At 40.9% G+C, this 12,082-nt stretch overlaps 1 protein-coding gene across 1 annotated transcript in view; it reads right to left on the bottom strand.

The window, feature by feature from the left end:
• Window positions 1–4,426: 4,426 nt before the first annotated feature.
• LOC115357505 (discoidin domain-containing receptor 2-like) overlaps window positions 4,427–12,082 on the bottom strand; it is a 33,113-nt gene continuing 25,457 nt past the window's right edge. Inside the window, exons 7-17 of the mRNA XM_030048980.1 lie at window positions 11,447–11,630; window positions 11,095–11,335; window positions 9,650–9,715; window positions 9,307–9,443; window positions 8,984–9,197; window positions 8,523–8,755; window positions 8,244–8,371; window positions 7,936–8,133; window positions 7,585–7,819; window positions 6,985–7,134; window positions 4,427–6,578 (exon numbers count right to left, since the gene is read on the bottom strand). Of these exons, the coding sequence (XP_029904840.1) occupies window positions 6,447–6,578; window positions 6,985–7,134; window positions 7,585–7,819; window positions 7,936–8,133; window positions 8,244–8,371; window positions 8,523–8,755; window positions 8,984–9,197; window positions 9,307–9,443; window positions 9,650–9,715; window positions 11,095–11,335; window positions 11,447–11,630 (1,918 nt within the window). The 3' untranslated portion in view covers window positions 4,427–6,446. The remainder of the gene's footprint in view (window positions 6,579–6,984; window positions 7,135–7,584; window positions 7,820–7,935; window positions 8,134–8,243; window positions 8,372–8,522; window positions 8,756–8,983; window positions 9,198–9,306; window positions 9,444–9,649; window positions 9,716–11,094; window positions 11,336–11,446; window positions 11,631–12,082) is intronic.

Genomic DNA, 12,082 nt, shown 5'->3' with positions numbered 1-12,082 from the left:
TGAGATAAAGTCACCAAACTTAAAACAGATCAAAATGAAACAACCATTCCAGTTTGTGCTCATCTGAACACCACAATATTTCAGGGTTTTGTCAAGTGACCTCATGGTAGAATAACTCTCATGGGTCATCACAGTGCAAAACAAAATGGGACTGGCTCCGCTTCACCCAGATCACACAGTCTGTGTTGCTCTGGAATATTTTTAACTCGTCCAACCTCAGTGGCCAGAGGAACAATGCCAACTCTCAACCGCGCAAACAAAGATCTTTGGCTTCTGGATAAATGAGATGTAACATAATTCAGGGCCAAAATTCTGTTTGATATACACATTCATACTTCATTTGGGCTTTGAGACAACATTATATACCCATTTTTTTCTTAAAATATCAGTAAAAGCTTATTTTTTATGGAGTTAACATTACAACACAGAATATTCCTGTATTCCTGCATTCCATGCCTTTCTTTCTCAATGAATTATTTGTGTTTTGCTCCATTTTGTTTCCAATTTCCATTTATAACACCATGTACTAACTACAATGTAAGATATTCTGTAGATACGACTCAGACTCATCCAGTAAAATTATATCATCTGTATATAGTAAAATATCCAATTTAATATCATCCAAGCCTAAGTCAGCTTCCTTGATGTGTTTTGCTAAGTCATTCACAATAATGCAAATAGCGTAGGAGAAGGTATATCACCTTGTTTTACTCCAAAAGGTGTATCAAACCAGTCAGTAAACATATCATTGATATCAACACAAGCAGCTAGGCAGCTATGTCTGAACTGCTTTATAGAAACTACCATCCACCCCCACTTTCAAGAGTTTAAAAGCAAACAAAAATGTCTGTTCATCCAGTCAAACGCCTTTTGAAAGTCAGCAAAACAAGCGCAAGTGGGTTTGCCTTTGGCGATTTTAGTTTTAACAATAGCGAGCTGGTGATTGGATGTATATGACCAAAACAGACTTGTTTCTCTCTACTTGGCTCGAGGGTCCAGTGACTTTGGCTTTTGTGTGAAGAGTCAGAACTACAAGGAAGACGCGCATTCATGAGAGAGTCTGTGCTGTTAGGCTGAAGTGTGTGTTGGGAATATTTTACCTGCCAGGGTGGTGTCAAGGTGAAAGTGTTAGTGAACATCCTGATCTGTGATGATGAAAGAAAGATGCGCTCAAATAATAGTCACTTTTAAAACATTTCTTACACCCAGGAGCATACACAAGTTCTGGTCACAAACCAAACTAACTGGTAAAACTGGTGTTTGTCAGTGTGAAGAGTGCCTAAAGACAGGCACTTTTATGATCCAGAGAAAAGCTGGGAAGGAGGTCAGGATGCCGCAGGTCACAAAACATGTGTTTGATAGAAACCCTGCAAAGCACAGTCCCAGCACAAATAAGGGAAAATATAAATATATTTTTTACAGATTAAAAAAATTAAAAGTTAGCAAATCCCAAATTTCCGTGTCAAGGAAGACAAAATACTGACATTTCACCTGTTTATTTGGCTCATATCACTGTGAATCCCACTGTTGAAGTGCAACCTTATTTTTCAACACATATTTTTGCATGGCCTCTTCAGAGGAGCTGTGTGGGCTGGGTGTCTCTGGTGCTGCAGGTTTTCAAGGCTGAACGCTGAGCTGTGAGTGCTGAGCGTTACTGGAGGACGTTCAGATCGCCCGGAGGTTCAGTCTGCCCGCCACAGAAGTGGCTCCAGCTCCCACAACACAGAGTAACATCACTGCCACTCAATAGGCAGCAAATCACCTAAATCTGTAGGATCTGAAAACATGTCTAAATGCTATATAATTGGTTTTAAAAATCCTGTCCTGGCAAAAGGCCCTTGATTTAGGTGTTCTGAAAAGATCTTAAAATTTTTTTGACTGGTATTTTTACCCCAGCTCTCCAAATGTGTGTGACATAATGGGACTTTGATTAAAGTGGTCTACCTCCCCTCTAAGTGGCACTGATAGTTTGAGTCTGTGCTGCCACTAAACAGTGTGAATAGAGGGATGGAGCTGAATAGAGTAATTCTGGAAAGTTTCAGCAGGACTCTTCCTGTTTAGAACTGACGCAGGTTTCTGTATGACGATGCCGTGCTAGAAGTCAGCAGACATTTGCAAACACCCGAGGTAAGCAGGATACTAGAGGGGAATCTAAAGTAAGCTGTCAGCAGTGACCTCTGGCTGGGAGAGCACAGTGCAGTCATAGAAATCAGGGCATTAATTTTTAATGAGCGTTGTTGCTAAGTGACGAGCAGATCCAGTATCCCCTACATTTATTCAAGGATAAGCAGCCGACATGAACAACTTTTTTCCTGCAGAACTCATAAAAAATGTGTACGATGTGTGTGTGTGTGCATGTAACACCAGGAGATAGAATCAGATTTCGCTACCCAAAGTAACAGTGACTCACTAGCAGGAAGTGACCAAACAAGCTGGTGGTGAATATTTCCTGCATTCCATCAGGGGTGATGCCGTCCTTCTGCATCAAAACTCCCTCCCCAGTGGCTAACGTGGTGATGACTTTGCTGCAAAAAAAGACATGACAGAAATGTGAACTGTGTAAAGGAGGCATGGAAACAAATGTCTGAGATAAACAATGTTAAAATGTGTAGATACACTGTGTATGAAAAATGTCCTGCTGCATGGCAACACCTAAAAGCAGCACGCTACATGGAGAGAGGGTGTGTGGGTTTGGCATGATGCCTGCACTGAGACAGAGGTGGTCCAACTGGTTGTAACTGCAGGTGTCACCACAGCCACAGATGCAGATGGTTCACATCATGAAGCATAGATAGCTGGCAACGCAAAACAGAACATGGCATTTTTTTTTCAAAGGATTTATGTGAATTTTTATTTATAAAAAAAATGGTAGTTCTGTTAAGTATTTTGTTCTTTGCCCAGTAAATTAGTTAATGGTAACATCCTGGAAGTAATGATTATGGATGCCTTACCTGCTCTGGCTCCAGTAGGAAATACTTGTTACCTTGTTATATATTATTGATCAGTTGGGTATTTGAATGTGGACTTTACAGGCTCACAGTCAGAAAACAAAACAAAACTAATGACCTGAACACAAGCTTAAAACAATATCCATCAGGGAAATCTATTATATCTATGATAGATAATCTATAATCTATGATGCTTTCTAACTGCACGCGTTCCTGTGGGGTGAGGGGTCAGGAGGTCAGAGCAAGCGGCCACAGCCTGACGGAGGCTCCTGCGGGCCGGACAGAGCTGCAGACTGAAGTCTTCTGCGAGGAGACGCTCACACAGAGCCAGTCCAATGTCACTGCAGGGACAGGCACACTCAGCCTGCACTGTGTTACTGCGCTGGAGATTACATCTGCATGAATCATACAGCCTAATCCTAGCTGCTAGAGGCCTCAGTGTCAGTCTGTATTCAACACACACCCTGTCAGTCCTTTTGAAGGAGACAGACACTGACGTTCTGTGTAAACACCATTCATTTTACATTATTAACACACTGAAAAATCTAAATTTGAATTACATTTATCCAGCCTTTATTATGACAGTGGGTCATAGCTGACATACTGAGGCCAAGCTCTCTATGTACTTCTGTATTGAAAGACGAATAAAATGAACGTGTTGGAGCTGGAACTGGACTTTGGGTTTATTAGTTATTTTTATATTGGGTGAGTCCTAATGTGGATTGCATTTTGGGATAAAAGCTGCAATTTGTGTTAAATAAAAGCGTATATGTTTGTTTTAGAAAATATGCAAATTAACTGTAACTTTCCTAAATATTTTTTTCAGATGATATTAATTACATAACTAATAACATTTTGAGAAAACATTTTGCTGTGATAGTTTGATCTTCATTCAAAAAAATATATGTATGTGTGTGTGTGTACATAGATATAGATGTGGATATAGATAGATATATGCAGACCCAACCTACCTGCCTCTGATTGGTTAGTGATTGCTGTCTTTGTTCATTAGGTTGGATAAAGTTGGGTTAGGGTTGGCCGATCAGAGACAGTAGGGGCGGGTCTTCCTGGTCAGCATAAGGGGTATACACATCCAGTATGTCAGTTTTTTTTCCAAGGATGGTGAAGTCATTTCAGTGGTCATTTTGGTTTGTTAGTTATGATTAAGGTTAGAAAACTTGGTTATGGCTGTGGAGAGCGAATGTAGGCTTAAGTCAAGTAAGTCATGGCTTCGCCATTCCAGGGAAAAATATCCAGGCCAATTAGTCTCTCCTGATGGAAGGTTTTCACGTTAATGACAATTTACATCTAGGGAGGAAGGTTTTGATTGGCTGCTGCAGCAGCCCTTAGCCAATACTATTACGACTAGAGTCAGCTCAGCTCCAAGGACAACCCACACAGTATAAAAACACATCAGTGGCCATAGCTAAGCCAAAGACAATAGTTTTAAAAGAAAACACTTTCTGAAAAAACAATCATTTGGGTACAAAGATTTAATAAAACTAAACAATTCATGAATTTGTGAGGGTGCAATAACATTTTTACAACTGTACATCTGCCACCAATTCATTTCTAAGTAGTTATAAAGCATGTATGACAGGGTTGTCTGATCAAAATCATTGCATGTCTCATATCTATTGACAGTTTAAAATACACAAATTTATTTCCCCAACCACCTTTCATATTTAACTTATATGTACAGATATTTTGCATGGATAACAAAGCAAAGTAAAGAAAGAAAAGGAGAATTTAAATAGTAGGCAAAGGAATTCCACAAATTGCAAGACAGTAACGGCACTGACTTCAACGTGACAAAATTTCAAATGCATGGCTGCCAACTACAAAAGACTTGCTTGGATAAGTCACACAGGGACAAGTCACTGATAAGAGGACTGAGCCTCTCAATACAGCTGAACTTATTTCTAATGGTTTGAACACCAATATCTAGTTAGAGCAAATAGAAATTCAAACACAGCATGCATATTATTATGCCAGCCTGGGGAAAAGGCCAATAAAAAAAAATCGCGCATACATTAATTACGAAAGAAAGCTGTCACGAGCCAGCTGGTAAGTCACTGCTTGTATTAGATCAATAGATGTCACCAACTCATATAAACTACTGTGTAAGCACTCCACAACACTGTAACGATTACTCCATACATACACACAATTTAGGTTGCATATTCCCTTTTTATCTCCATTCCTGATTTCAGTTGTGTTTACCTCTCTCTTTCAACAAAGAGAAATTATAAGACGTTTTTCCATCCACAAAAAAACAGAGAAAGTTCTTTCCAACAAGCATCCGACACACACATACAGCTGATCCCTCCATCCACATAGCTAAAAGCAGCCCTCTGTCTTGATAAACATCTTGAAATTCCTGATTCCTGACATTCCTGATTTTACATTGTATTCAATGGCAGGCAGAGACAGTGTGCAGTAGAAAAAAAAGGCACTTCTGAAGCATTTTCTTTGGTGTGTAAAGATCCAAAATATGACCATAAAAATTAACCTATTGCATTACGTGAAGTATAATGCTCCGAATGCCTAAAGAAGCTCACCTTAAAGAGCTTATTAATACACAAATATATCAACAAAACAGAAACAGAACAAACAAATATTGACATATAAATATTAATACAAAATATTGATATTAGAGATTTAGAAATATCTACTGAAAATACACAGTCATTTACACTGATGGTCAAATATCACTGTAAGAAAACTGCAGGGGAGATAATATAAAAATGTACACAGAGTTATTTGGTATAGTTTGGCGATTGTCTAAGAGACTGAGATGAAAAACCTGTTTGAAATAAATGTAACAGTGATGGTTTGCTCTTTCTTCTTGTACATTCAAGCAGTCTTCCAAAAGGAAACACAAGAAAGTTCTTCAATTCAAAAAAAATATTGCAATAACATTGTTATCAATACTTCATACAATGTAACATGGGAATTCTAAATTCATTTTCTAAATGAAAAAAAAAAAAAAAAAACATTTCAAAAAGTGACAAATGTTACTTGCTACATTTGATTTTGGCTTCTTCAACATACAATACAACCAAGGGTCCCGGACCAAGGGTTTGTGATCGTTAGTGTGTGTGTGTGTGTGTGTGTGTGCGCGCGCAAGAGTGTGTAGTGTTGATGGGTTGCATTTTTGTGTATTTTCATAAACAGAATAGATTTTTGAGCATGTATATTTGTTAGATTACCTGTATGTCTTTCAGATGTATTAGCCAATGGGATCGGGCTAACCAAACACAAATTGGCACACATCAGTTGTCTCTGTTTGTCCTTCTTTGTGGTGTGTAAGTTAGTCCATGAAACAGTGTTTCCCAAATCATAGCTTGGAGCCCACGGGTGGGTCTCACCCTGCCTCTGCTGAACCAAGATAGCTTAAACCTGGATTGCATTTGAAACATGGTCTATACTATGTCATGCAACATTAATGTTAGAGGTGAGAGGACTGGGAATCACTGTCCTAAACACTGCCTTGGCTTAAGCCTGGCTTTCCAGGAGGGCTTGGTGTATTTCCTGGAAGGATGGCCGCTCCTTTGTGTTCCTCCTCCAGCAGCTCAGCATGATCTTATAGAGTGAGTCTGGACACAGCACAGGCTGAGGCAGGTAGATCTGCAGAGACAAAGCACAGGATTCAGTGTATACATGAATGAACTGAATACGCTGCAGAATATCTCCATCTTAACAAGTCAGTTAGTCTCATATTCAGTGTTAAAACTTTGTTTTTCTTAAAACAAGAGAAAAAAATCTGCCAGAGGGATGAGATGACCCCACTTGTTTCCAGTGCTAATCAAACTGTTTCCAGACTTTTCTTGAATCAAGTGTCATTTACCTGATATTAGTGCACTGAACTGCCTTATTCTGCCTTATTTCACCATATTTCGACTTGTTCCCAGGAAAAACCCATAAAAAAGTGACACTGCATTGCAAACAAGTGGGATTTAGACACTATGAGACTAAATTACTTGTTAAAATGAAGTTTTCTGTGGTGTGTATGTGTGCAACACACAGTACTTACCTGTCTTTTCTGGTCCCTGAAGAACTCCCCTGTATTCTCTATCACCTGCTCATCAGTGAGCTGTGAGTAGGGCTGCTCCTTGCAGAAGGTAAGTGTCTCCCACAGGGTGACCCCAAAGGCCCACACATCACTGGCTGTGGTGAACTTGCCCTGGAGTGAAAGGGATGGCATAAATATTATGTACACCATTTTCTGCATTAGCTGCATATACATTTACTTGATGCTTGTCAAGAAAACATCAAATTATTATTGCATGACCGCAGTCTTTTTCAAAATTCGTCCTCATACAATTCAGTGAATATCATCAGCCACAAAGTTCTTTGTTTTGATTTCAAACACACCTTGGTAGTAAATCACTGGTTGACCTGATAAAATGGGAGTAACAACTAATTCCAGTCAGCCGTCACAAGTAATCCAGGCCTAGATTAACCTGCTGCACATGTGAGAACCACTGAGACTGGTGGAATATATCATTTTCTGAGATGACGTGTTTAAGGGATAGCTTTGAAAATGAATGAGGTCATGCAGCCATTGATGGGCTCCTCGTCATGTCATGATGAAAGAAAAATGATTCTCAGTTTTCCCAGTAGGGGTCCTCACCAGCAGGATGCTCTCCCATGACATCCAGCGTATAGGCAGCACAGCTCTGCCCTGGATGCGGTAGTAATCACCGCTGTACAGGTTCCTGCTCATGCCAAAGTCAGCTATCTTTATCGTGTAGTTCTTGCCAACCAGGCAGTTCCGTGTGGCCAAGTCTCGATGGACAAAGTTTAGCGAGGAGAGGTACTTCATCCCAGATGCTATCTGAGTGGCCATGTAGCACAGATTATTGTAGCTGCAGAGGAAGGAGGAAAGAGAGCATAAGGTGTTAGAAAAAGAAAAAAATTGGAGGATATATGCACACAAGCAGGCATGTCTACACACTCACTTTCTCATCCATTCACTCTTTACCTGACAGTAGGCGCATTGCTGAGCAAGGCAAGCTGTCCCTCAGGTTCGTGGCGGGACAGAAACTGGTTAAGGTCTCCGTTCTCCATGTATTCTGTGATCATACAGAGTGGGTCGCTATAGATACACACGGCAAGCAGACGGATGATGTTGGGGTCCTTCAGGCGAGACATGATTTTTATCTCTTTCAGGAAGTCATTCCTACGAACACAAAACATGAACGAGTGAGTTCCCCTATACTTACGAGAAGACAGATCTAAATATCAGGTGCAGGTTATAAATAATGCATTTTGGTGTTGATCAGGTAATACCTTGCATTTTTGTTGGCGTCTGAACGGAGCATTTTGACAGCCACTAGAACTGGCTGGTTCTCGCCAACATCAAATGAAAACTCCTTTTTCATGAACTCCTGCATTCCCTCGGCCTCACACAGGTGCACCTGAGAGGAGAGGAGAGTTGACTTTAACATCCATGCTTAATTCAAAAAATGATCTGTGATCTCTGTGGTCACTGATTTTACATTAGCTGCATGTTTTCTATGCATGAGGAGAGGTATCGTAAGCTGTTCGCAACAGGTGAAAGGTGCAGACCTCTCCAAACTGGCCCTCTCCCAGCTTCTCCTTAAACGTTAGAAGTTTCCGTGGGAACTCCTCCACAGCAACGTCCTTCCCTGACAACAGGTCCATCGTTACTGCTGGTATGGCATATGTGTTGCTTCCAGTCACACCTTGCAGGTTAACAATGTCCGCTTCTGCGTAGTGAGGGACGCCGTCTTGGACTGCAGTAGCCGTGGTAGATTTTGAAGCTGTTGTGCTGGTAGAAGCTGCAACACAATATGGGAGCTCATAATTGGGAATCTTGACAAGCAATGCGTGAGCTGGAAAGTGAGTTTGTGTCTGGGTGTGTTTGTGCATGTGCATTGGTTGACTTCAAATCCTTTTTTTAGTAAAAGTTGGATACTCAAAACTGTACCGAAGTATGGCACCTGAGTAAATGTATTTAGTTCCCTTCCACAGTGTGTCTATTTAAATGGATGTGCGTGTCCACCCACCAGGCTCTTCGGTGCTCTGTGCAAACTCAGGCAGCTTGCATATGAGTCGTGAGGGCTCCTGGTAGTCTGGGCCGAGGGGGAAGATGCGCTCGTAGGTGGAGCTAGACTCCAGTTCGCTGGTGGCAGTCGACTGGTTGTTATGGTTGTAGGCAAACGTCTCGCTCTGTATTGACAGACTAGCAGTTAGTTCATCATCCAGCATCCGGCGAGAGGCCTAGAATAAAGGATGCGGGGGTGAAGGAACACATCTGACCACCTCCGACAGGAGAAACCAGGAATTTTCAGTGGAAATTACAGCTTCTTTAATCAGTGATGCAACTCACCTTCTCCAGCATCTTCTGCCACACCTGCCTCCACAGGATGATGACAATGATGGCCACGAGGATGAAGATGATGGCCACTAAACAACCAATCAGAATTCGGGTGTTGCTGTCGTCTACTTTGTGGGTGGGGTCATCCCCTGGGGAGGGGATAGGGAGAGGCGCCTTTTGATTGGATGAAAAAGTGTTGAAGCTGGCTGTGAGTTTGTCCTGTGTGTGTGTGTGTGTGTGTGTGTGTGTGTGTGTGTGTGTGTGTGTGTGTGTGTGTGTGTGTGTGTGTGTGTGTGTGTGTGTGTGTGTGTGTGTGTGTGCGTGTGTTGTCGGTTGGGGTAGGGGGCTTACTGACCTGGTTGTGTGCTAGTTGGAGGTCCAGTCTTGGGTGGGGCCAGTGTTGTGTTGTACATGGCTGTATCTGAAAGAGCAGAGGACAAAAGTTCTCAGCAGGAACTGGCAGCAGATTTTGGATTACAGAGTTTCGTTGGTGCTGGAAGTATCACGTTTAATTGCATTAATTTATTTGAGTAATGTTTTTGTGTACTTGTACTTTTTTTGAATATTTTTAGTTTCAGTTTTTGCTAAGGTGATGAGCACCTGAGGTGATGTGATCACCACATTTTAAACCATATCCATCACAAAGAGCAACTCTGTAGGCTGTCTATAAGCAACAGAAACATGTAATTCAAAGATATTTGAGGTAGTAAAAATAGTATGGCTTTACTTGTTTATGCACTTGTTATTTTCAAGATAGACAAATTTTAGTTTGAACTCTGTCTTCTTGTCCTTTTAGATTTACAGGGGAGTTTTGCATGTAACCTTGTGTTAAAAAAAAAAAAAAAAAAAAAAAAAAAACCTTGTGCGACTTTTACTCTGGGTATACCTCCATTTTAATAAATGAGACATTTTCCATTTATACTTAATGTATTTAAGAAACATTACGTGTACTTGAGTACAATATTTCAGAACATTTTCCATCCCTGGATATGTATAGGTTTGAAGCAACCCTCCAACTTTCATCGCAATATAAATTCTACATAAAAACTCACCAGTTTTACTTTTTGTGTTTATCATCATTATCAATGTTAACAGCATGAACAAACGTGCAGTCCCAATAACCTGCAGTTGCTATTTCCCACCACCAGATGTCACTAAAATGTCATGTGAAGAGGATGAAGTTTATAAATTCACTCAGCACTTCAAGGTGCACTGTGCAAAACCGCCAAGGGCTGAATGAAGTGAGGACTGTTTAGACCTGACAAAAGAGTGGAATAAGCACATAAGTTGATGATTAAGTCTACATTGTTTTCACATCTACACTGTATCTATAATATAATTTATAATTTTATCTTATTTCATTTTTATCTTTTACTGACTTTTTGATGTATAGGTTTAATGGAATTTTCTTACCACGGGCTCACTGACAAAGTACATGTTTTGTCCACATTTTTTGTCAGTTGAGTCCTCACTTAAATCAATCCTCAGCAACATACCTTTTTCATATTAGCCAATTTGACATGAACAGCAGGTAAATACAGGTGTTATTAATGAAGTTAATTAAAGTTTTGTTCCACACAGGTTTTAAGTGACACTTTTGAGTTTATGTGGACCACATGGCCACTATGATTTTGCAAGAAATAGCAGCTAAAATACTTTAAATTTAAGTGCTACTTCCAAATATTGCTGAAATTTAAACTGCACAATCACAAAAAATACAGAATTTGATGTTTTGCACTGTGGGGCCTGTTTGACAGTCTCAAAAATACATCCAAGGGGGCGCTATGCACAGTTGTCTACCTGACTGGAAGGTGATCTCGCTGAACATCATCCAAGCATCAGCAAAGTAAAACTGGCACTTGATGGCACTGGCCATGTGATTGGCCAGGTTGACGGTGACGAAGCGAGCGCTGGGGTTCTTCTCGTCCACCACGGGGCTGAAGGAGAGGGGCGTGGCCTCCCAGTCTGATTCAGAGCGGAAGTGGCACACCACCTGGCGGAAGGCCTTGACGTGCCGTGAAAACATGTTGTTGCAGTGGACCTGGACATAGACAGACACACATGGAGTGTTTTAGTGCTGCTGTGCCCAGAGAGAGAGAGCGTGCGAGAGAGGGGGAATGTTATCATTAGGTTATGTTACCAGGACCCTCACCTTCATGGTGGTGAAGTTTCGCGTGCGGTCAAACTCAAACATGATTTCAACATATCCACTGGGGAAGCTCTCATTGGTCCAACCCACATAGTCATATCCTGGCCACACGTTGTAGACATGACTGTGTGTGAAGTCATCCAGACCGCATACCCCATCAGTCAGCTGGCCCAGGCCCTCGGTCATACTGACAAACACAAAGAAGGAAAAGGAGAGAGAAAGTCAGATTTACATTTGGAGACTGCTTTTCTCCCGCATTAATGGCAGATTATGCAGCTTCAGCAGGGGGGGCATGCACTTTGTTATAATGTGGTAAAGACTCATGTCAGTACCACTCAGTTCTTAAAAGAACATTCCCCAGGAGTTCAGGACAACACCACTGTGTATGTTTTTGTGAACATTTGACATAAAAAATATCAGATTCGATACAGTAATTTAATAGTATCACATAAATTCTATAGGTTATTGGTCTTGGCATGAGCCTTAAAGGTTTTATCCCTCCTCGGCCTCATCCTTAACATTAGTGAACAAGGCAGTCCCATTTGAACCAGCAAAATATTCTGTTAAAATGATTTTATGGTACAACTATTGGCCACTAGGTGGCAGCATTAAGACACTGATTCCTGCCTTTTGCTTTTG

The sequence above is a fragment of the Myripristis murdjan genome, chromosome 4 (assembly GCF_902150065.1).
Source record: "Myripristis murdjan chromosome 4, fMyrMur1.1, whole genome shotgun sequence".
Lineage (NCBI taxonomy): Eukaryota > Metazoa > Chordata > Actinopteri > Holocentriformes > Holocentridae > Myripristis > Myripristis murdjan.
Note: the sequence above shows the minus strand (reverse complement) of the source record. Positions and strands in the feature narration are given on the sequence as shown.